The sequence below is a fragment of the Nicotiana tabacum genome, chromosome 4 (genome assembly GCF_000715075.1).
Source record: "Nicotiana tabacum cultivar K326 chromosome 4, ASM71507v2, whole genome shotgun sequence".
In the NCBI taxonomy this organism is placed as follows: Eukaryota; Viridiplantae; Streptophyta; class Magnoliopsida; order Solanales; family Solanaceae; genus Nicotiana; species Nicotiana tabacum.
The window spans coordinates 55,179,620-55,205,867 of NC_134083.1; the positions used below are offsets into that span (position 1 = coordinate 55,179,620).

Genomic DNA, 26,248 nt, shown 5'->3' on the forward strand with positions numbered 1-26,248 from the left:
TTTGCAAATACAGGATACTATGTCCTTAATATTTAGAACAACAGTCATGAAGTTAAGGACATCGTGTCCTTAACTTTATTAATACAAGTTGCAAAAACACATGACACTTTATCCTTAATATTTTTTAGAACAACAATCATGTTAAGGACACCAAATCCTTAACATTATGTCCTCAATATTTACAGAACAATCACAGAGTTAAGGACGCGATGTCCTTAACTATATTAATACAGAAAAGAAAAAAATCAAATTCCTAGCATCTTATTCGTCAGTAACGAAATAAAAATCCACACAAACACACAAAAGCATATAGAGATATCTGAAACTTTAGAACTTGCTGTAATTTTATGGTGAATTTTGGATGAGAAAGTTGAATTCTGAACTTAGACAAAAAGTTTAAAATCGGAAGAGAAGCTTCTACAATTTTGGACGATCACAACAATTCTCTACACGTAAGTTTGAGCTGCTGCTGATCGTGAATAAGGAGCGTATGTATCAGCGAAATCCTATATAGCAGAAGGGTATTTTCGTCCGGGCGGGTAAAAGTTTATTAAAGCAGTAGCTAAAGACTAAATATATTTAAAACAGTGGCTTAAAAGTAAATACATGTGTTATTACTGGCTATCTGTGCACATCGCCCTACAAATAACCCTCCTTATAAGTTTGGCCCATTACCAACCTTGCTGTTACACTCTTGGGAGAAATTCAAAAATAGTTAGATTTACAAGTGGTAATAAAAAAATAGCCACAATTTCAAAAGTAATCGAAATTTAGCCACTTTTCATATAAAGATAAATCTGAACGAAAACACTGTTCAAAATTCGAAAAATATTCCAGCATAATATACTGAAGTTCCAGTATAAACTCCAACATATTATACTAGAGTTCCAGTATAATATACTGGAACTCCAGCATAATATATTGGAGTTCCGGTATAATATACTGGAACTCCAGCATAATATACTGGAGTTCTGGTATAATATACCGGTCCAACATAATATGCTGGAATTTCATACACTAGTGCTCCAATCTCCAATATATTATGCTGAAACTTTTCGCGTGTTGGAGTTCCAGCATAATATGCTAGAAGTTCATACACATGTGCACCAATCTCCAGTATATTATGCTGAATCGGTCTGTGTTGCAGCAAAATAGTGGTTATTTTTCAATGACTTTGCAAACGCTAACTATTTTTGAATTACCAGTCCGGAAACTGGCTAGCCCGTGCTATTTTTACTACCCTCTTGGCTCAGATACACCCTTAATTTTAAACTGTTGCCACAGTGGATAAGTTATCCACCCATAATTTGACATGTAGAATTTTAATTTACACCCAAACATTTTAATTCATACCCAACCCGATTTAACTAGCCTACCCGTTACCCGACCCGTATAACTTAACCCATTTCTTAAAAACACCTGAATTACTTCACTTATCAATTAGGGATAGCTCTTCTTCTCAATCTCAACGAGGAACTCATAGAGTTGCTGCAAATTCCGGTACAATTCTGGAAGACCAAGTTAGGGTTAGTGTCCCAACCATTTTTCACCATTCAATTCCCAAAATATGAGCCAGGGATCTTCGAATTCATCATATGGTTCGAGGAGGAAGTGATCTTGTGGAGTTGCTGCTAGCTAATTCACTGCTTGGACTCCAAATAATGCCAGCAGACAATTTAACAAGTGTTCAATGCCTAAGGTAAATTTTATAAGACTTGTTTGTGTATTTTTGCTTAGGTTTATGATCGAAAATTGTCAATAATTTTATTCTAATTATTGCGCAGGGACAGAAATATAAGTTTTGGGAATGGGTAGATGATGAACTTCCTCTTAGAGTTATAGCATTGATCAGCAACTTAAAGAATGAAAATGAAGCTCCTAGATGTGAAAGGAATCTTCTGATGAAGGTTGTCGAGATTGAAAGTGTCTTAGCAGGGGATGTTGCAAAAATTAAAGATTTCAAGGAATTTGATGATGTTAAAGGGGAAAATGATGTTTCTAAGGAGTAAACGGATGGAGGTTTAGTGTTTGTGAAGGAAAGTTGTCTGAAAAAATGGAATGTGATTGGTATGGTATGGTGTTGCTTCGTTGGGTTCATGTGCGCTTGGATGATGAAATAGACATTCTGCTACCTTAAGATCAACCAAAGTTTAGGTGTAATTGACATATTTAAGTGATTATGTAACCTATGTTCAAACAAGGTTTATGTATAATTTACATGGTTAAGGTTTAATTTATGTTTTTAAGTATTTGTATGTTACTAGTTGCAATGTTTTAGAAGATTATTTGCATTTGCAGATATGAGTGAATGAAGAAACACTCCAATGTATGTTTGGATCATCTTTTGTATTTCCAGTGATCGTATATTTAGCCATGACAGTATTGGCGTCGTTGCACATATGCTTTCAATCACTATTTTTCCTCAGTTTTCAAACTCATCATTAGGTTTACTTATAAGACTTCTGGTTTCTAAGCCTAAAGTCCTTGCTTCTGCTTATGAATTTAATTTATTGTTCTTAAGTAAGTTAATTTCATCTAAATCTACTATATAAATACACGAGAGACCAAAGTAAAGAAGTGCTCCACTTAATTAGTATGTAACAGTATATAAAGAAACAAAGGCTTTATTGTTGTTGTGGCACATCCTGTCCTTGTATGTTGTTAACTCTAGCTACAGTTGCTGACTGAAGAGTAACATAACAGGACGAGACATGGATCATCTATGCATTCACCAATCTGCATGTTCTATTAAGAGGTCAAAGTTTGCAAAAATTCAACTTCCAAATTTCTATTAAAAGTAGTAACAAAAGACAATAGAGACAACTTTATTTCTTCGACATTTCTTTCTTAAAACTAGAAAAAAGGAATTGAAGTCAAACAGAAGTAGACAAATTTGCAGAAAATAAACTTGAGTGCTCCACAGCTTTGTACATAGCCAAAAAAGGTTTCATCAATACCATTTGAATAAGGCACATAATAGTTTTACCACACTTAACCATCAGATACTTAACCAACCCCCAAAAAGGTTAACTACCAACCAACCATTAATGTTTGTTTACTAACTAAATATAATTGTTTTAATAACCAATCATAACAAAAACCATAGCAATTGACTTTAAAGAAAATCTTCATCATTAGATGCAATTTTTCGTTTGCCCTTTTTTGCCATCATCTTGGTATTTCTCTTTCTTGCCTCAAGTTGGACTTGGCTTGATGAGATTGCAGTTTTTCCCTTCCATGTCAGCTTAGTTGGAGAATAAGGAAGATTGGTAGGTGTCGAAGCCCCAATGTGATCTCCTCCAGTAAACTTAATTTTTCTTGCCCCAGTTGTAGGTCCTCTTAGGTTGCCCCTCTCAATCCTTGACTGTGTTTCTGAAACAACCATTGGCCTAAGTTGAGGGTCTTCTTCATTGTCAACTTCCGGACCATATGGTTCAACCTCTTGGGTGGCAGCAAATGGTCCAAAATCAGTTTGTGACTCTTGGTCACTCTCCATTGCATAAGACTCTTGAGTTTGACTGCAGCTTGCACCCTTTCTTTTACTTGATTGCGAACTCTTTCCAGTAGACTTAAGCTATTGAATTTTCAAAAAAATAACGTCAATACATAATGTAACTATTACTGTTATTCAATTAAACAAAGATTAAGAAATGTACTACCTTGTAACAACTCCTTTCATTGTGGTTTGGTTGATCAGATTCTTGAGTTTGACTGCAACTTGTAACATTTCCAAAAGAGTTGGGCTATTCAAAAAATGTAAGTTAAAGTTAATTAACAGTATCAATGCAACCACTGCTGCTAAATAGTAACACTTTTTCCGGCATCAATTAACAATACAACTATTACTGAATAAGAAAAGTATTACCTTGAAACAACCCCTTGCATTGTGGTTTGGCTCACCACAGTTACTACATGTCATATGTGTCCCCTTCCTTGATTGGCTCCACTGCCCTATCTTTTTTCTTACCTCATCTGGTTCCCTATTTCTTTTCACTTTGGGTCTGCCAACTTGCTTCACAATATCAGGAGGTAACATGGCATGTGAAGGTTCAACTTTCCAGAACTGTCGACCCCTAACAGGCTAAAGCTTTTCCTTATATATTAGCAAGTATGCCTCTTTACTATACCACTAATAGATTTCACCTACAGACTCTACCCTCTTATACATCATTGCTTTTATTGCATGAGGGCAAGGAATGCCAGATAAATCCCATAACCTGCATGTGCATCTTCTTTGTTGCAGATTGACAGTGTCTATAAATTCCTCCAGACACTTCCTATCCCCAATCTCCATTAAATATGACCTTACAGTCATGTGCTATGCCCCTCCAATCACAATACAGTTTCAAGCAAGTTGGACTATATTCTGCATTCCAACTTCTCACTTTAGCCTCATTGTCTCCTAACAACACCATCACTTTCACTCTTATATCCTCCAACATTTTGATAATTGGTTTTCCTCTTGCCTCAAGAATCCATGCATTAAATGACTCAGTAAAGTTATTATCAACCATCATATTCTTACATTGAGTGTCAAGATATGCACTGCACCATGCCCTTGGGGGATACTTTAAGATATCCTTTGCAGCATCTTCAAACAGATTCCCTAATTTTTTCAATTGGTCTTTAAACTCCTCATCATATGAACTCCATGCACACCACCATAACAACTTTCTCATTTCACCACTCCTCCATTTTTTTGCACCAGTTAGTCTCAATATGTCTCACATAGTACATGTGATTAGCCTCAAGAAGTACTATGCTAACAGCATCCAACAAGCCCTGTGAAGTGAATCAAAAATAAAGAATGAAAGAAATATTAAACTATTAGTGCAAACCATCATATACTTTAAAATGCATAATGAAGGAAAATTAGAACTATTTACCTTTTGCATATCTGATATGAATGTGATTCCTGCACCATTTTTAAGCTCCAAAGGCAACTTCAACAGCACCATGAACCAACTCCAAGTCCTGCTTGTTTCCTTGTCCACCACAACCCATGCTAGTGGGTAGAAATGATTCATGGAATCTTGTCCTAATGCCACCAACAACTGACTCTTGGTTATACCCTTTAAGAATGTACCATCTACTCCAATTAATAGTCTCAAACCATTTTTTCCAGCCTTGCTTCAAAGCATTAAAGCATAAATACATTCTCAAAAAAAAATTGTTACCTTCTGTTAGTGCATCTTTGGAAATATTTATGACTACATCACTTCCCTAATTAGACAATTTAATTTCTTGACAGTATGCCTCAAGTTTGTTGTAGTCATCTATAAAACTACCCTCTAGTTTATGAAGAACCAAATTCTTATCCCTTTTCAATTTGGATCTATTCACATTCAACTTGAAATCATGTTCAAGCTCACATATCATATCTTTAATCATGTATTTAGGGTTATTTTGGACCTTACTCTTAAAATACTGAGCTAATGTGGCATAATCAACTCTAGGATTCTTAAAGGCATCCTCACATGTGTGTATATCCTTCCAGGTTTTAATCTTGAGCCCACCAGTTCTCCCATCTCCAAAAATTAGACACCTAAAGGGGCACCCTTCTTGACAACCATATCTGGCTCTTTTTTTCACATTTAATCAACTCCAAAGCCTTTTTGTTAGCTAAAGCATATAAATTCACAGCTTGCCTGCCTTTTTTCATGTCCTTAAATGACATACCTAGCTTCAACTCCTTATAGTTTTCCAACTTATCTTCTATAACCCTCCTCACTTCATTGCTAATACCCTCCATTTCTTCAGAATTATATTCCTCACCATCTGAAGGTTCATGTACACTACCAGAACCAAGACTATGTTCACAGTTTGTACCAACCTCAACATCTACATGATATGTTTCTGTTTGGTCTGTGATATGTGGATTAAAAATAGTCGACTTACTCTCATCAACAACAAAGAAATTTAAGACCTTGAATTTGTTACATAATAAGCAAAGAAGAGCCATGATACTCCCATCACCTTCTACCAAATAGTACTTACCCGAAGGCCCAACCACTAACAATTGTTTAGCTTTGACAAACCCTGATCTAGAGGTAAACTCATCACATTTATCCTTATAACTCAATAAATAAGGATCAAATGATGTCCATAAGTGCACGAGTTCCTCACAGTATACTAGGTCAGGTGAAAATACCCATTTACCCCCATAATTGAACACAATATCAACCTTTGAAATCATCCTTCGTAAGCTAGGAAAAAAATAGAAATAAAAACAGAGATGGGACCACATCAGAAAAGATACGTATAAAGATAAAGCAAGGAATAAAAAAAACCTAAAAGACAAATCTGATTTCGGGACAACCAAAGACCCACCAAATCCCCAATAAAATCATGAGAACAAACAAAATCCAGCAATAAACAAACATATATAATACTTATAAACAGACAAACATTAACTCCACCAAAGGCATATTAAAACGATTTTAATCTTAAAACCCTAACCCAACAGTAAAATGTAACAAAAAAAAAAGAAGCAAAGTAACTTATCTTGACTAGAAAAGTCAAAAAGATGTTATAAATTTCAGCAGAAACCTCCTTCGATTGGCATTCCTTCGCATATGCAGAAACCCTAGCGGAATTTGGGCGGACTAGATGAGAGAAAACAATGTGGTTTAGTCGGTAAATATTTTTTAACATTTTGGACTATACGAGATAAAAGGGGTTAAGTTATACGGGTCGGATAACAAGTAGGCTAATTAAATCAGGTTGGATGTGAATTAAAATATTTGGGTGTAAATTAAAATTCCACATGTCAAATTATGAGTGGATAACCTATCCACTGTGGCAGCCGTTTAAAATTAAGGGGTATCCGAGCCAAGAGTATAAAGGCAAGGTTGGTAATGGGCCAAACTTCTAATGAGGGTTATTTGTAGACCTTATCGTATAGTTCATGGGGGGTATTTGGACCTTTTCCGTAGAATAAATAACACATAAAGAAATACTTTCGTTCTTTATTTAATTCTTCCTCTCTTTTTTTTACGTTCTTTGTTAAACTAGTATCTATGAACGTGCGTTGCACATTAATAATAGTATGTGATGATTTAAATATTTATTTATATGAAGGAACAATAAAATTTAATTAATGAGAGAAATTTTATGTATATTAATACAACAATCATCTACATGCCGAAAAATATTATTACATTAACATAATACATGAATTTAAAATAAAAGTACATCATCAAAACTTACACAAATGATCAATTTTGTCATGTTAATTAGATAATTATATATTATAGTTTAAAAGTAATAATATGATGATATCTTAACGAACAATTTTTTTACGGACAATTTTTTTGTGTATGTTTTTTCTTAATGCGTTGGTTGCTCTGCCTTAATCAGAACTCTTATTGTCGATATTGATATCCCTCTTGAAAGTGCAACATATAATTGTTCATGTAAGAAAATATATTGCGGTAAATATAGTCCAATATTTAGGATATTTGTCCTTGTGATTTATTTATTATATTTGCAAAACATAAACATACTAAACATTACTTTCACACAAATTTAAAAGGATATTTCTTAGTTTCGGAAGAGGAAAGTTGAATTCAGGGATAAGAATATACTTAGAAGCACTTTAACCAATATGATAATTTTTGCATGCATGACGTTATTGTCAAAACTTCTATATACCATTTGTATGCAATTACATAAGCTATTCGGCGTATCTGAGCTTTGCAGTAGCATGACGAGCATATTTTTCTTCAAAATTAACCTATATACAATGGAAGATCAATTTTAACTTAGTCTATTATATATACATTGACACTAACATATGTAAGAAATAAGAAACTTGACAATAAACATGTATGATAGAAGTCCATTTGGTATTAAAGTATTTAAGTATTCTTCTTGGTAGTAATTATTGATATTATTTTCTGCTGAGTCAAAAACTGAAAAATATTTTATTTTTACTATAAAATTTTGCAATCAACATTATCATTTATGTTGGCTAAGATATCTTTTTGATTCTATTATGCGATTTGCACAAATTACATTTTAATGTAATGATAGAAATATTTTTCTTATTAAATGCACTACTATTATCATTGGGATTGATAACCAAGTGTTCGGGAAGAACCAAATCATCTTTTATTGGATGCCCTTCTTCGTTTCCCAAACGAAGCAAGAAGACACTGAATACTGGATCTGTTCTTACTTTATATTTTTTGTCAGTTGAATCTTTTTCGTTTGAGGCCAGAAGTATCACTTTGGCAAGCTAGCTTTTACAATCTCTGCTTTTGTCGATTTTGGAACTACTAATAGTACTTGACAGTCACCTCCACCATTAATTTTTCACCAAACAGTTCATTAATATCTAATATATCTCTAGAACTTCGAGCAAATATTTCGATCGTTTGACATTTAGCCATAAGTGTTTCATTCCATGTTATCAAGTTTGCTTTCCTTATAAATTTAGCACCATTGCTCTGCTTTGATATATTTGTGATGGTTATTTAAGTTGTTTGAAGAGGTATGTCAAATCTAAAGTAGGTGGTCTCACAATAAAATCGTTGTTGGTACACCACTTTCTATTATTGTTAACAGTGTCATGCCTCTTGATATGATATTTGCAAGTAATGCATTACATAGAAATATTATTTCGATTCCGCCGGAGGCATCTACAAAGAATAATATCATTATACCAGAGTCGACTCTTTATAATATAGTTTTGAAAGTTTGTTCTTGTTTAGGATTTAACTTTGATTGTGCTTACCGAGACACTTGTATAGCATTTTGATTATTAATAATATACTAACCTTTTTATTGTGTTCTAATGCTCTTTTTATAGAATAAATTTATATATCCTAAGATTTTTTTTTAACTTGAATAAGAATTTTACTCATATGATGAATTTAAAAAATAATTGAATTGGATTCTCTTGCTAAATAATTAATTAAAATATTAATTATTTGGTTTTAACATAAAAATAATTTATTCTATGTTGATTCAGATCTTAATATTGGTTCATCTCTTATTTTAAATATTTAATCTTAATTATAATTTTATCTACCATAAATTTTATTTTCAAAGAGTAAAAGATTGATATAACATTTCACTTTTAGATCTTTATGTTTGTAGAATCATTAGAGGTATTGACTCTACCAACCATTTTTTTTCTCTTTCTCACACATTTATATTCTTAAATATTTTCTTGGTTGTTGTTTAATAATTAGGTATTTTTTAATATTATACGAAAAAATGATTAAAAAAATTATTTGAGTAGAAAAATAGTTCAAATATAATATAAAAATATATTATCGTGGGGGTATTTTTTTCTCAATTTCAACTCTTTATGTAGTATATTTAATATTACTTTTATTTTTTCTTCGTATTCGACATTATGTATTAGACATTATGGAGTGGTAATGTAATGCCAATAAGGAGGATTTAATGAAATTGATTTTATTAAACCTTCCTACATATTTTTAATAAGAATTTAATAGATAATTTTATTAATTTTAAAATCTTTAATATTAAAAATTAGCATAGAAGGTATTGTAGTCCAAAAAATAAGTTATTGCAGTTATGTCCTTTCCATGAGTTCTTCTGTTTATTATTTTTGTGCTATTTTGATATATAAATATTGTATTTATGCTTTTATAATAATATATGCTCTCATTTTTCTAAATGGATTTGGACAATATAATACATTTTGAAATTAAATTTGTAATAGGACATTATAATACATTTTCAAAATAAATTAGTAATAGGAATTTTTAAGAAGTAATAGGATTACATGACTAAAGATATTTACTTGTTCAATTTTGATATAAATTAGACAGCCCCAAAGTAATTATACTAATAGAGTTTCTAAAGGTAATCATGTAAGATTTCTAACGTGTAGTATTATGTCCTAGAACTAATAGGATTATAAGGCTAATATCTATAATTTCGGTTATATCCTTTTATTATGAGTTATTATGCTTAATACTATAAGGTTATTTTTGTAAACCAACATTGTATTCATACTTTTATAATAATATAGATATATATAGATATAGATTTCTTATAAAAGTCGTGTAAAATGTGGAATTGTGTGAAAACATTTTAGAACTTCTCCAAATGAAAAACTGAGTTCTATGTGAATTATTATAGGAACTAAAAAAGATTGAGTAGCCTACATAGACTTTCTGTCACTGGATTATATAAGCTAAACACCAAATCACTAGTTGAACCTATATTATTATTTAATTAAAACAGATAAACTACTTCTCTAATTCAATAACAATAGACACCTATTAGTTCGATAAAGAAATGTATACAGTCAATAATTAACAAATAGCAGATATTAGTACGGTAAAGAAATGTAAACATACAGTCAACAATTAATCATGGCACATCACCCAAAATTATTGTTACAAAATTACACTTCTTGTTAGCTAGTGTGTAGAAAATAAAGAGCCAATTATGAAAAATGATTAATCACATAGCCGACACCCAAAATAAGTGTTACAAAATTACCTCGCACAGCTACAATTCAATTGTCACTTCTTGATAATCATTGTTCGCTATAATACTCTAATCATTGTTCGCTATAATACTCAAGTATTAAACATTGCCCCCTATCGGATACATTAAAATGTAAAGCTAAGTTATGGAAAGGTTTAATAATGCAACATCCACATTGGGCCACTGGACCTGATTTGCTAATAATTTAAACTGATTTGGCGGGTGCGCCAGGCCCATGCTGTAGTGCAACACATAGACGACGCTCGAAAGCCCAGATAGCAAGCTACCTTAACAGACTCTTCCCTTAAAAAATTAAGTTAATATCGTGTGAATCGATGATTCATACTACACTTGATCTTAGCCAAAATGCCGAGAAAGGTATGCTTTGAACCGTTTCTCGTTTGGCTTTTTATAGTTCGTAGCTTCCTTTTCTCTTTTTTCCTTCACCGATATGGGAACTGAACAAAGGCATCTTTTGCAACTTTGTGCTATAATGCTAAATCAAGACAAGAAGCGATCAAGGCAGAACTACTCAAAATGAAGTGAATGTAACTAAGGGACTTTTTTTGTTCTTTTTATCTATATTTGGGAATGAAAGCGTAACGAGACCCAGTGGCATGCTTGTCCAAAAGAGAGAAAACGGTGATTCTTTTACTGGTACTGATAGGTTTAATGCCGCAATTGCAAATTACAATCAAGGTCTCGTATGCTTCTCAAAACTTCAACCTCCCTGTTCCATGTGAATTCACTCTCGGTTATCTTCCCCTTTCTACGTATTTTAGATTTGCTTTGTAGTGTGTATGTCAGAAACACTTGTGCTTATCCATGGGCTACTTGAAAAAGGTAATCAAAATGTTTCTTTGGATTTAATTGGTGAAAATCATTGTAAGTAAATCTAAAGTCTGAAACCAAGATTGAAAAGTAAATGTAGAGTCTGAAACCTAGACTGATTGAGCACTCTTTTTTTCTGTTGTATATTCAATTTAGTATGTACATGATGAAGGGAGTAAGATGAGAGAGAGCAGAGAGCAGCAGCCGAGAGAAAGTTTTACAATATTTTTACTATTCACGCTCTTCTTCTGTAGTTCTGTGTAAAATACACACGATTGGGAGAACCAGTTGGTGTATACAAAATTGCTCGTGTTTTGGGGTGTGTTGAAGGAATTTGTCTACAGGCTGAGAGGATCAACTATGTATTAAGCCTAAAATATGTGTTATTAAACAACTCTCAGCAGTTACTCAGCACAAATCGAACCATAACATTCACTGCATGTATAGCAACCATCATCATTGGCTCTTTCCACCTCGTGCCACCATTTTCAGTTTCAATGGGACCAAACATCACTGAATAGATTAGTTTCAATAAATAACCATCAGATACTTTAAGCCAGTGAAGGAATGAAGACTGCATTACAGCATTGTGGATCCAATTCAACACCTAACACCATATCCAGGATAAGAAAATTTTATAGCAAGTGTATCGACCTGAAATTTGATGGCACACAAGCGCTTATAACCATAGGTTCAGTACAAGGGCTTTTTATTAACGAAGCATGGCAGAATATCCATATAACTCTCCAGCTGCTGTAGAAGTTGCTTTTCTTGAAGAAATCGGAACTTATTCCTTCTTAGCGGGTTGCCAAGTTTGGTACCTAGTCCAATCTCTTTGTCCAGGATTTAGAGCATGTCCCTTGGAGTGATATATGTATGCATCACCTTCACCAGAGAAGTTCTCCTTGTGCTCAAGTCCGTACCTCTTTGGTTTCAGCAATAGCAGCTGCATGGCATGTACTATAAGAATTCTGAAATGGTGTGGTACGCATCAAAGAGAAGTTGCAAGGACTTACTTCATCTCCGGTGTGATCAGTGATGTAATGGAGCCAGCCATGCCACTCTGCTGGAACTTGTGAAGCGTTATAACGATCCTTCTGGGCATACTCCACCCACCGGTGTCTTCCTGTATAATCATGTTACAAAAAGATGTTTACTTAAGCAATCATAAATACAAAATAAACAAATCACTGAGGTCAAAGGTCTCTCAAATTTGGGTAGAGGAACTATTCCCTGACATACATGGGGATTAAGGGTGATGAGACTCCAAACTTTTACTCTTAGGGTTATGCAGTTAGTTACTTAAACAAGATTAACATATCTCTAGAATATGAAAATGTATTTTCAAGCTTCCGAAAACCACCTATAAGAGCATGTTTAACCAGGTAGAAAACTATTATTTCACACCGTGAAACAAACAAGCCTCCAGTAAAGTTAACATCCTCTACCAAGAAAGATCACTAGAATACACATGCCGAAGCAGACTACTTGAACCGCACTAAATTCTGTTACCATGAAGTATTGTCTGGACAAAGTAGCAACTCTTGCTTGTGGATAATGCAAGCAGCCGGCAAAAACTACTCAGTGAATAAAGTGCAAGAGGTCTTTGCTTTTTTACCTAGAACAAGGGGAATATATAACTTTTCTTATATGAGGCCACATAAAGCCTTTCCTCTGATCGCCTTAAGGGAAAAGGGGAGCATAAGATATTACAACACAAATGACACAACCCTCAACTTTTAAATGATACTTAAGGGAACCCGTAACCTTGAATATGCATTCTGCGGACACTTCCATAGAACAAGATAACAACAAGTGAGATGTAAGAGGCAAAATGATTCAGACATAGGAAAGCAGGAAGCAGCTGTACCAACCATATTGCTCGTTGTCTAGCCTCTCATAGTATTTGTTACCAAATTTATCCACACCAACAAGTGTTCCACCTATGTTGTGGATCTTGGTTTGCCTGAACCAACAAGAAAGAAGAAACAAGAAAACAAAAACAAATACTATCTTAGATGCAAATTTAAGGAATCACTTTAATGAGAAAGAGGGGTGGCAAGGTCTATCAATATTGTCTCACTAATACCTCACAGAGAAAATATTGTCTTACTCAGAGTCTTAGACATGTATTTTTTTTTCCAGAAAGTTAGTTTTTAAACAACAAAAGAACACAACAAATCATTTCAAATGAACTCTTACACAGGCATGTAATATACCGCTTCGAAAGCATGAAAGCAACAAGATGAAAAAAAAACTCTAAACATCCAAACCAAAGAGGGAAACTAGCCAATTCAAACTTTCAGTCAATTACAAGAATATGAGTTTTGTTGTTCTATGTTGAACATCTAAAGTTACAGCACATTTCTACCAAAGCAAATTTTCTTCAGGGCTTGAAACCTTAGCATCTGCGGAGAAAATTTAAGGTCGAGAAAGAGAGTATCATTATTGTTGGTTATGAAAACAAGAAAAAAAATACTTTCCAAGATTTACACGTACAACACCAAAGGACTTTGTAGGACTTCTTTCATAATAGAGTTAGTTATCCAGATTTCCTAAAAATATTAACCTCAACAAAGAAAGTCAACCCCAGACAAGAAGCTGGGAGAAATCAAAAAGTAGACCTGCTTGACATGATCATGACATAAGCAACTAAAAATAGAGAATAACGAGAAGTAGTAGTACTAAAAACTCAGACAATAACCAAAATGAAGTCATTCCCCTTAAATTTGTCTTGTCTAATAACTTTTAACCAATTAACAGCTCTAACTCCACCCCCATTCCATCCAAGAAATGGACCAATTGTCTAATTATTACATACTAAGGACTAAGGAGAGCATCTAGTTCAGCCACAAGGACTAAGGAGGCCATCTAGTTCAGCCACCATAGAACTTCAGAATTATCTTTTTTATAACCAAGAAATCCCCAAGGGCCCATTGGCACACAGTTCGAATCTTGATTGATAATGTGCCCGCCCATCTATCATTCTCCACTTAAGTACCAGGTTTTTGTCTGTTCGAACTCGTGACATGCGCCTAATCCACACGTCACTTGTTGCGCTCTTACCACTAGCTTAAAGTCTTGAGGGCAGAACTACAGAAAACTTTCAACTAGTGATGAAAAACCAATTAAAGGTAGATAATTTCCTATACTTGAAGGACACAATGACCAGTTGGAATGGATAGATTATCAGGAAGGAGCTGAAGGAGAAATGAAAAAAATACCCCATCGTGTATATCTTGGACAGTGTGGATAGAGAGAAACCATAGGTGCTTTGAGGATGAGCTTTTATCCTTACCTTTTGTATAGTTAAATGTCTTCAGCATTTGTACCTTTAGCATAGAAAGGATGTAAACAGAATATAAACTGTATTTCCTGGTCTCATTTAGCATGTGAAGTCCATGATTCCTTCAAACACTTTTGTATCTATCCAGTACCTACTTGGTACTAACCAGATTAATAAATTTTACTCACTTATCACAAAAGTTTCTTATAATACATTGCGCACTTTGAGACATATGATCTTCAATTGTAGGAGAGCCAAGTAAAAACAAGACTTCGCCGCTGAAAAGTCTAATTCACTATCAAGACTTCATGTTGTTGTGCCTATCAGGCGCAAGCCACCTGGTCTATACAGTATCAGCAAAAGCCTTGACATCGTAATGTTGTAATTACTCTACAGCTCAGCGAAGTAAAAACTTGAAGGTACTCTAGTAAACTTCACATTTTAAAAATATCATTTTCTTCCTCAGTTCTACTACAGTCAATCGCTGACCATACTTTAAGGGTTATGCAAAAGCCTTGACATGGTAATCTAGCAATTGCCCTACAGATAGGTAATAACTTATAGGTATTCAAGTAGTAGAGCTATCACTTTCTTGATTTTACTTTCTTCCTAAGTTCTACTACAGTCAATACTCAATCTCAATCGCTGACTATACTGACTTTTAGGTCCAAGATCGAAAACTTAATGAGACTAGACAGGGAAAAGAGCCAGTAATGCCTCTTTGCCCGTCAAGGTAAGAAGTTTTGTGCATGTAAAAGTATTTGGCCGTTGAGTTCCTATTCACCTCAATATAACACATTGCTAGGGGAAATGAAAACACAGCTACCGCTCATGCATATGAGTGCCAATCTATCTATACACATAAAAGCCTGGACAAATCTAACTTTAAGGTTTTATTAGTTACTAATGACTCCCCTATCTAAAAGTGCTAAACCACCCTATTAAAGCAGCTAAAGAAATAGGCCAAACAAAGAGGTCACGTCGGCCCATCCCTCCACAACAACCACGAATCTTAAAGGAAAAATCCATGGTCCATATCCCGTGCTGTCATCTTTTTAGCTCAAGTCAACCAGAATTTGGGCAACCAAACAACAAATAAATGGAATGAACAGCTTTTTCATTTGCTCAACCAATAATCACTAGTCTAGACGGTAACAAGCACAGCAAACAACACTGTAGACCACTGAATAGTTTAGATACGAGGCCAGAACTCCAACAAGTATTGAACAATATAATAAAGATGAAAAATTCATACAACCCCCCCCCCCCCAACAACTTTACCCTCATTGACAAATGAATGATTCAGTTATGCATTCATCATTTCAAGGCTGGTATCCCCACCAAAAGTAGCTCAATTTTTTAAAGTACTTCATTAGAAAGAGAGCTAAAAAGGTACTTACAAAAGATTTCCATCAGTGAGACAGTTCCTGGTACATGCAAAGATGGAAGATATAGTTAGCTGAGAGTTTGAGAGTAATGAATACCACATAAAAACAAGAAACATAAATGTTTTTAACTGGTAACAACGGTGATGGAGCAAAAAGTAAGTAAATTTCCAGATATTATGATAGAAAAGCATTTAAATGAAATGAACGGTACCAAGAACACATAAAAAGTTAATGCCCCAAAATACTGGAAGTCTACAATCGCTCATAATATCCAATTTACTTCGGTCAATTAAGGGGCAGAGCTAAATAAGTTTAAGCTGGTTAAAATCACAACAACTGCACCTCAGTCAAAAACTGGTTGTATTCACCAAAAAGAAAAGCTCCCATAAAGATCAGAAGTTTTCTGGAAATATACTATAATAACTTTATCACATGTCATTATGCACAATAACAACAACAACAACATACACAGTATTATCCCACAATAATGACGAATGAAAAACACCACAGCATTTTACCAGAATCATATTCTATAATCGTTTTTTTCAGACCATTTAAACATTGTACTGGAGCTAAAAGCCACCTCCAGGTCATCATTCGGGCATGGAGGCTGATAATCGTGTTCGTCATCACATCCCGCAGTAGAGTCACACTCATCTAGAACTTTAGCCTTCACACTCTTATTATTAGCACTTACGGTGATATAGTTAAGGCACCTATCTCCTCCACTGTACCATCCGGTTGAAAGGGTAACAACTGGAGTATCATCAGAGTGGTATTGGTTGTCAAATTCTGATGGTCCACCGCCATCTCCACCCTTTTGGAAGCTATTTAGGGTTAAAACAGCTTTTGTGTTGCCGGTCACTGGAGGCGAACATTTGTATGTGGTGTACATCTTGCCTTGTTTGCAAAAATCCGAGTCATTTTCGGGGTTACATTGACCTGGAGGTGGCTTTTAGCATCTTTTGGATACAGTTTAACGAAAGTTACCTCATTTAACGGGATTAAAAAAAATGTTTAGACTTCAGACAATTTAATAGGATTACTGATTTTATTTCAATGTTATCTTATTGTTCTTGTTAATGCAAATCCAAAAGAAATCAATTTCAACAGAATTACAAAACCAAATAATAGAACTATAGAGATTTCAAATCAAGAAAGAACAATAATTCTTTTACCCTCCAATTCTCAAGTTTGAGCTTACACTAGGAAATTAAATGGAAATAATCAGCACAAATAGTCGATTTTAGATTAAGTTTAGGGAATCAAATAGATAAAGATGCATATCAGACTTGCCATTTACGGCAAACATCAAAATGAGGTTAGATAAATAAAAGGTAGAGAACTAACAGGTATCCTTCTTCGCGGACCTCCCTGAGAAAATTTCCGATGCCCTTTTCCCTGATTGACTTGAAAATGCCCCTCACCACCGACGCCATTCTCTTCTGCTTCGTTCTCTGAATTCTGAAACTCACAGACACCGAGATTCGCTTGCTGCGATGAAAATATTATGGGCCTGAGGAGGGTCGGTCGGGTTTACAGATCCGACAGATTGACCCGCTTCGAACCCGTTGGAAGACAATTCAAGGTTCGAAGTAGTCCTTAATATACCTCTATTCTTTCGAAAAAGGTATAAATATATCCTACGTTATACTATGAGTCCAAATATACTCCTATCGTTATACTTTGGGTTCAAATATACCCCTCATTTAAACGGAGGGACACGTGTTATCGTCTTGTTAGTCAATTCTAAATATCTCCTAATTAATTAAAAAAACTCATACACATACCCGAAATATTTATAAAAATTACTTTAAAAAAACTGAAAAACGGAAAAATATTTTCTTATAAAAACTAGAAAAAAAAATTCAACAAAATATTTTCATTTTTTTAAAACTAATGCACATGTAGTCCACTACTATAGGAAAGTCTTTTTTATTATTTTTTAAAACAAAAGCTTTTTTTTCAGTTTTTACAAAAAAAAATATTTTTCAGTTTTTGTTAAAGCAATTTTATTTGTAAAAACTGAAAAAAAACATTATTTTAAAAAATGAAAAAAGACTTTCCTAAAGCATTAGGCTACACGTGCATTAGTTTTTTAAAAAAAAATATTGAATTTTTTTTTCCAGTTTTTACAAAAAGATATTTTTCAATTTTTTCAGTTTATTTTAAAGCATTTATTTATTGTAAAAACTGGAAAAAAATTGATTTTTTTATAAAAACTGAAAAAATGACTTTCCTAAAGCAGTGGACTACCGGTGCATTAGTTTTAAAAAAATAAAAATATTTTGTTGATTATTTTTTTCAGTTTTTATAAAAAAAATATTTTTTAGTTTTTTAAAAGCAATTTTTACAAATATTTCAAGTATGGGTATGAATCTTTTTAATTAATTAGGAGATATTTAGAATTGACCAACAAGACGATGACACGTGTTTCTCCGTTTAAATGAGGGGTATATTTGAACCCAAAGTATAGCGGTAAAGGTATATTTGGACTCATAGTATAACGAATGGTACATTTAAACCTTTTTCGAAAGTATAGGGGTATATTTGGCCATTTACCAAATTTTATCTTCACCAGTTTTGATGTTTAATTTTTTCAAGAACGACACTTTCTATTTCCATCAACTATTTAGTAGTTGTAATGTGGATGTCCATTATTACTCTTCTATAGATAATCTTTCCTTTGGTACTCTAATGAAATTTATCTACAAGCAGCTGATGCAGTTAGGTTGCAAGCAACTCAATGAAATGATTTGCAGCAATTTCTTATTAAACAGACGGGTTGCAAGCAGCTCATGCAGACAGCTTACAAGCAGCTCAAGAAAAGCCTCGCAGCTGCTTCCTGAAAAGCCCCGCAACCGCTTCCTGAAAAATCTCACAACTGCTTCATTTATTCTATAAATAGAGGAGTTTTAAGTTCATTATATACATGAGTTTGAAATTGAATAATATATCAATCTCTCTATACTTATTTTCAATCTATTTACTTTACAATTTTTATTTTATAACAGTAGTAATAATTTTGATTGTTAGATTAATTGACAGTTGTGAAAAAAATAATTTAAAAAGAACTCACATTTGAAGGTTTAATTTTTACTTTTTTTAATCTATTCCTAGAGTTTGGTGTTGTAACCACCCAAAAATCTTTAAAGTAATATTTGCATTATCAATTGACCATGTCTTTACACTAAGGATATAGTTTACTTTGTGCTTCCTAAACTATAATTTGACAATATTTGAAAATTGCTTATTTTATATTTGTTTGACCAAAAATATCGATCTTGGTTCAACCAATTACATTTAAATGACGGAGAGTTAATCTTAATTAAAAATAATATCCTAAAAATAAAGTTGTCGGGACCATAGCAAATAACAAATATATTTGTCCGGGTGACGGTGAGTATAAGCAATAATAACAATATTCAATGAATCAAAAAGGTGAAGTATGGCATTAAACAGTAATAAATAGCAATAAATGTTGTTTTTAAGTAAATAAAACGTGTGAGTCACCCGAAAAGGGATGAGATCAGTGGATATTCGTTCTAACAATAATGAATGATTGATGAGCCTTTGAACACTTAGGTTATTCTTGAATCGGGTAGAAAATGCTAGGCAAGAATCTTAGTAAAAAGGTTATTTTTGTAAGCTTGCAATAGGACCAAATTCTCTCTATAAAGTCAATGCATTTTTTTACAAATGAATATCTCATGTCCCCTATTATTGTGTCTCTTTCTATTTATAGGGAACATGTTCTTAGAAAAACCTAATAGTACATCTGCAGAGAATATCCACTAGAATATTCTCTTGTATGTCTTATCTTAGAACTAGCCGTTATAACTCTGCCAAATATGCTCGACCTCGACCTTGATCTTTGCTGACTCTTCGACCGCATACTTTATTGCTTTGAGGCTTCCGGTCGACGAGGGTTATTCGTGCTGGCGAGGTCGATGAGAGGATAGTATCGTTTATGGTAAAACTTTGTCGAGCTGGCTATACTGGTCATGGTCGTGACGGTTAGTCAATGTGGCTTCTTGAGTGTCGCATTTGAATTCTTTGAATTTTCCCGGGAAGTCCGTTGAAACTATTTGGTCCAAGAGAAAAAGTGACGTCATGACGTCACGCGTCATAATGATGTTGTTTCCCGATGCGTTGCGCCGATTCTTGTGTGACCATTGATTTGTTCTGCTGTTTCAATCTTCGTGCTATTCATGGCATGCCGTTTCGATTCTGGTGCCCCCAATTCTTATAAATATGGGTGGTTTGTTGATTTTGAAACTTTTCCAAACTCCTTTCGTTTCATAAGCAGAGCTTCTTCTTTGCAGAACCCTTGCACTTCTCCGTTGTTTTCTTTGTTTCCCTATTTTTCTCACAACAATGCATGACCTACCATCATATGTCCATATGGAAGACCACTCTATTCCTCTAGACATCATTTTCCCCGGCCAGGGGGAAGATGATGGAATTGCCGCTGATGAGGAAAATATACCTACTATAGAGGAAATCGTACCTGGTGTCTCGATGTTAAACCTAACTTCCAAAAGGCACTAGAAGTGGTGACGGAGAGGTTTAAATCCACAATGACGGTTGAGCGATTAACCGAACTCAAGTCTAGACTCGGCCTTCCTAGTCACGTGGATTTGATCATTGCGGGCAACGACGAGGTTCGGGTTCACCGTCCCGGCTTCTACGCCCTTTACTCATATCTGTTCTTAATTGGATATTCATTTCCTCTGCCACCGTTGATAGAAGAGTTATGCCGCTACTACAATATATGTCTGATGCAGCTCACCCCTTATATTTTTAAGGTGGTCGTGAAGTTGACGAAGTTCTCCGAATTGGCCGATGTCGACATAACAGTACGTCACCTTATTCAACTCTTCGCCCCTCATTTCTATCGAGGGAATTTGCTGAATCTTTGCCACCGCAAGGGGAAAATGTTTGGTGGTGAGGATGGACGACAGAGTTAGTCGTCATTTCTAGCTTGACTATTTCTTTGTCAGGGCCAAAGAAGTAGTGTCCGCTGCCTTAGGCTTCCCTGAGGTTTGGAACCCTACTCGTAAGTGTTCATATTAGTTTACACACCTTTTCGTTTCTACTGTTTTCCTTACTGCGGGTCGATTAATTGGCTTTATCCTTTCTGCAACTACTGCTCGGCCTCTTCAGATGGTGACCCACATTGCCGATTGGGTTAGACAGATTCGTCCTCATACGGCAGGGATACGCGAATGGTCGAGCTTTTCCCAGAGAGTTAGGTCGTCTCTTCCCTCGGCAAGTAATTTTCTCCCTACCGTTGATGTCGCGATTTTTTCGCCCATGTCTGTTACCTTTAATGTGTTTTCCCTTTCCCATTTTTCTTTAGTTTTGATCAGGGGGTCTACGAGGAGGTCGAGATCTCCTGCACCCTCATTTCGGAAGAGGAAGGCCAATACACTTTCAGTCTCCGCCCTTGCTTCGACTACAACTGATCTTGTCTTTGTTCCCATTCCACCCGTAGACGCTTTCGCCTCCGCTTCGGCCGTTGTGATTTCTACTCCTCCTCTCTACTCTCTCATTGACGAGGACGGTGAGACATCTACCAGTGACGGAGATCTCCAACCTCGAAAGAGGAGATCTGGGGATGCGCGTGCCGGAGTTGCCATAGCCACTGGTGCGGCAGAAGAGGACTTCTCGTTGCGCGAGACGATGACGATTCTTATGCGAGACGATGTTGAACTGAGTCTCGAGGCTTCGAGGTTGATGGAAGCCAACGTAGACGTATCTTTTCATTTTGAGGTGATGGAGACTGAGAGGGCGACTGCCAACGTTCTTGAACCTTCGCGGCGAGAGAAGGCTTCGACCTCTCGGACGACCGCTGATACCTCTTTGCCTGCAGACGGAAGGGGCAAAAGCAATCGCTGAAGAGGGCGATGAATCAGGTTTCGATGTTGATGCGGATGACCTGAGGATGATTGAAGAGGGGCTTACTCAGCTCGATGTAAGGTTGGAGGGGTCTACAAGGACTATTGCGATACCTATGGATCGTAACTTATTAGTGAACACCGAGGAGGTAGTCCCTGCCCTTGGTCCTCTATGTTCTGCAGTTGAGGGTAAGACCTTTAAGAAAATAGATGTTAGTACCTTGTCGAGGAGCATTGTTGGCCTCGCTCTTAGGGTGAGTGTTTGTGATTCGACCTTTTTTCATGTTTTTCAGGGGGCTCTTTGTTCTGACTTTTTTCTTTTTAATGTTTGCAGGCGGTGATTTTGGAGATTGAGAGCACCCGGAGAGAGAAGAGGTTTAAAGAGATATTTGTAAAACTGAAAGATAAATAATTTGAGTATCGCAGTAAGTATCGGTTCGCAGTCGGTTTTGCGAAGGTAGTGACATGCAAGACTTGAGGGGCGATCTAAAGAAGGGGGACGATGAGTTGGTGCAAGCCATTGAGAAGTGTAGCGTCCTCGAGGGGACGTTAAGGAGTAGGAAATAGGGACTTGAGGTTAACATGGGCGTAGAGACCCAATGTAGTGATCTTCAAGCTCAAGTGGTTGAATTGCAAGGGCAACTAGAAGAGTGTCGGTTTCAGGTAGAGGCCCACAACGGCGAGATCGTCGAAAAATAAGATAAACTTGAGAAGCCGGAGTCCTCTTGTTTGGACGCTCAGAGGAAGGAGGATATGTTTGAGTTGGTAAATAAGACTCTTCGAGCCGAGCGGGAAAATGATCAATCAACGGTGAGATCTAAAGAAGACCAGCTCACGGAGAGGATCGCGGAGCCGGAGAAAGACGACTCAGTTCTTCATGATCGAGTGACCGCTCTAGAGGCCGAGAAGGCTCAACTACTTGCACGACCGTACTCTTCCAACACTTCTAATTTTCCCAATATACCTCGGGAGTTATATGAAGAATAGGTCCATATCGAGGCCCAGTTAGATGTATTTCGAGATTTGCATACAACGGGGTCCATTCATGAGGCTGCCCTTGAGGATGTCCGGGTTAAGTCTCGTAAAGCTCGAGTCACTTGTGGATATGATACCGCTACGCCTCAGGGTGATGAAGAGGATAGGGAAGAGGGTGTGGACCAACTCGATGAGGACGTCTGGTATGAAACCACTTATCCTCAGGGAGAAGGTGGCGAAACGGGGGTCGATAGGTGTTGTTAGAGCGTGGTCGAACCTAACCTTTTGTTAAATCGTGGCCGAGGGCCGATATGTGTTATTCGTGCGTGGTCGAACTTAACCTTAACATACAAAGGTGTCCTGATAAATGTAAGTTTCTTATTACTTTGATGTTATTGCTCTGGTTACATGGTTGGAGAGATTTATAGATTTTGGGCGTTAGCTGGTGTTCCAGTCCCAGTCCCAGTCCCAGTCTACCTAGTTCATTTATTGTTTGACTTGGAGAGTATTGAGGAGTCGGACAATGAAAGAGAAAAACAGTCTTTCCTTTGCGTACTTCGACTCAAAGTGTTCTCTTAGTAACCCCCTTAAAAACCTCCTTGAGAAAACCCTAATGGGACAAAACTCAAGTGAGGGGAAAAGAGTACGACTTGGGGGCACTTCTTCCCCTAGAAGTTGAAGTATTTGAGGTGGCTAATGTTCCAATTTTTCGGTAGTTGCTTTCCTTCCATTGTCTCTAATTGGAACGAACCTTTGTTTGCTTTGGCTGTGATTTTGTACGGGCCATCCTAGTTGGTTCCCAGCTTGCCTTCTCGTTGATCTTTGGTCACTTGAGTTTGGGCTTTGAGCACATAGTCCCCGACTTTGAGCGGCCGAATGTTTGCTTTTTTGTTGTAATAGCGTTCTACTTGTTGTTTTTGGGCGACCATCCTTATGTACGCCATATCTCTTCGTTCATCGATTTCGTCGAGTTCGTGCTTTCTACTCTCATCATTACTAGTACCGCTTTCGTGGGAGTACCTTAGGCTCGGTTCTCCGACTTCGACAAGTATCGCTGCCTTGGTCCCATAGACCAAAGATTAAGGCGTCTCTCTTGTGCTCGTCTTCAGAGTTGTTCTATATGCCTATAGTACTTCTGGCAGTATCTCTGGCCACAGTCTCAGGGCGCCTTCGAGCTTTTTCTTCATGATATGTAATATGGATTTGTTGGAGGATTATACCTGATCGTTACCTGATGGGTGATACGGGGTTGAAAGTATCCTCTTAATATGTCATTTCTCGAAGAATTCGATAGTTTTCTTCCCTGTGAACTATGGTTGTACAACAGGACGGGACGGGACGGGACGACATTTAGCCGGGACGGTGGCAGGACGAAACGGGACGGGACAAACGGGGCAAAACGGTAGGTCCATCCCGTCCCGCTAACAAACGGGATGGGACGGGACGAGACGGGACGGGTTCGCGGGCCTTAAGTGCCATTTTTAAAAAAAATTATTTAAGCATTAAGTTTGGCAACAGATATTCTTTTGACAATGACTAAGTTTTTAAAGTTTGCAACATCTAGTTTTTTGACTTATTTAATAAATTTAAAAATTAAACAAAAATTAGGAAACTAAGTAAAAAATTATAAAATATTAAAATAAAAGACTTGTAATAAAATATTCTAGCAATTATAAATATATAATAGAGTTATAATTTATTTAATATAATTTTAATCCATTAAATAACTAAGTAAGAGTGTAAGACAATTCATAAAATAAATTCAACGCTTAGAGCCTTTTATTTTATTAATAGAACTTTCAAATCTCACATACAAATATAATTCTTTTGAAGAGCACCTAATCTACGCAGCCACCTTCTAGGAAGGGTTCTGTTTGAACTAGGCCTCTTAGTAGCCAATAACAAATTATCATACTAATATTTGTAAGCTCCTATATAACTTCGTTGTAACTTATCTATAATTTCTCTCGGACATTGTTCTGGAATTGGCAATGTTGATTGATGTTCCATGAGTTCCATGCCGTTATCGCTCCCAGTGCTAAGTATCTCATTATATTCTTCTTCTTCTTCCCTAGTGGTTAATTTTTCAAAACCAAGATTTCTTCTTTCTGAATTAATCCAATCTCTGAATAATACGGAAATCTTTAGACTGTCCTCCGCTAATGAATGTCTATGATCTCCGATTTGAAATATTGTCGCGCTAAAAGTACTCTCCGATGCTACTGATGATGCTTGAATAGCAAGGATATCTCGGGCCATTATTGAAAGTGTTGGAAAAGCCTTGCCACGCTCCCTCCACTTTTGGTGTGCGCAAATCGTTGCTTACATATTTCACAGGTAGCACGTTGATTGACTTTATCATGTTTAAAAAATTTCCATACAAGTGATGTTTTGGGACGTTCACCCTTAGGCTTGCCCCTTACAGGAGGTACAAGGGGTAAAGCTCCGGACCGAGATTGACTCTGAGTTGGAGCTTGTGTTGCGGGACTAGTGGGTGTTTCATCTAATTCTTCTTCCTTATTTTCTTCGTCCTCAATAAAAATATCATTGCCAAATTGTCTTTGTAAAGTTTCATGATCTAGTTATTCTCCGAAATTAATATTATAACATGCGGGGTTCGGAAAAATGAAGTTTCATCAACATGAGTCATTTCATCTATATGTTTTCTAATTATAGGAGAAGGGCTAGGATTAGGATTACTACTGCTTTCACCTTTACTATTTTTTTTTAAAATACGTCAAATACGTTTTTAGGTGACATAATTTAAATACGAAATTAAATTTAAAAAGTTAACACAAAATTTTTAAAAACAATTGAAATACGAAAATAGAACACGTAAAGTAAATACAAAAATTAAGCACTAAAATAATGCGCAAAAAATATATATTAAAATTAGGATATGGAACGAGTGCACCGTGATTAAATATTAAAACTTGAAGAAATTGCGCAAAATATTGCTCCAAATACTTGAAGAATTAATTTGAAGCTTGAAAGTTGCTCCAAAAATTTGTCCAAATACTTAAAACTTATCACTTGATTGCGAGAAAATTGAGAGAATAATATAGATAGAATGTAATAGATTTGAGAGAGAATGATTTATTTTTGTGGAAAGAAATGAAGAAGGATTGGGGTATTTATAGTAGAAAATAGGTCCAAATTATAATTTAATAAACTTAGGGATTATATTAAAATTTTGGGGGGTAGGGGTGGATAGGGGGTGTTTTGGTGGGAGTGGGGGCCAAATATGGCCTTTTTTGCCGTTGGGAACGACTATTTTTGCAATTATAGTCGTTGCCCAACGGCTATAATTCAAAAAAAGGGACGCGGGACGGGACGAAATGGGAAGGGATAAACGGGACGAAATGGCCATTCCGTCCCATCCCGTGTCCCGTTTA

The 26,248-nt window shown here is 35.8% G+C and overlaps 2 protein-coding genes, 1 long non-coding RNA gene and 1 pseudogene across 3 annotated transcripts; 1 reads left to right on the top strand and 3 right to left on the bottom strand.

Moving 5' to 3' along the window:
• The first annotated feature begins 1,442 nt into the window (after positions 1-1,442).
• LOC142180204 (uncharacterized) lies at positions 1,443-2,396 on the top strand. Its single transcript, XR_012708370.1, has 2 exons — positions 1,443-1,699; positions 1,785-2,396. It is a non-coding gene; the product is annotated as an uncharacterized LOC142180204 (long non-coding RNA).
• A 496-nt stretch (positions 2,397-2,892) lies between these two features.
• Positions 2,893-6,058, bottom strand: LOC107791145 (uncharacterized). The gene is made up of 4 exons (XM_016613156.2): positions 4,887-6,058; positions 3,866-4,782; positions 3,660-3,743; positions 2,893-3,574 (listed from the first exon to the last, which is right to left on the bottom strand). The coding sequence occupies exons 2-4, from the start codon at positions 4,034-4,036 to the stop codon at positions 3,116-3,118; spliced, it is 714 nt and encodes a 237-aa protein (XP_016468642.1). The 5' UTR covers positions 4,037-4,782; positions 4,887-6,058; the 3' UTR covers positions 2,893-3,115.
• A 4,632-nt stretch (positions 6,059-10,690) lies between these two features.
• On the bottom strand, positions 10,691-10,855 carry LOC142180452 (U2 spliceosomal RNA; annotated as a pseudogene).
• A 959-nt stretch (positions 10,856-11,814) lies between these two features.
• LOC107791144 (putative NADH dehydrogenase [ubiquinone] 1 alpha subcomplex subunit 12) lies at positions 11,815-17,587 on the bottom strand. Its single transcript, XM_016613155.2, has 5 exons — positions 17,329-17,587; positions 15,991-16,017; positions 13,179-13,270; positions 12,321-12,430; positions 11,815-12,250 (listed from the first exon to the last, which is right to left on the bottom strand). Exons 1-5 carry the CDS (start codon positions 17,415-17,417, stop codon positions 12,092-12,094), a joined length of 477 nt encoding a protein of 158 aa, XP_016468641.1. The 5' UTR covers positions 17,418-17,587; the 3' UTR covers positions 11,815-12,091.
• Positions 17,588-26,248: the final 8,661 nt, after the last annotated feature.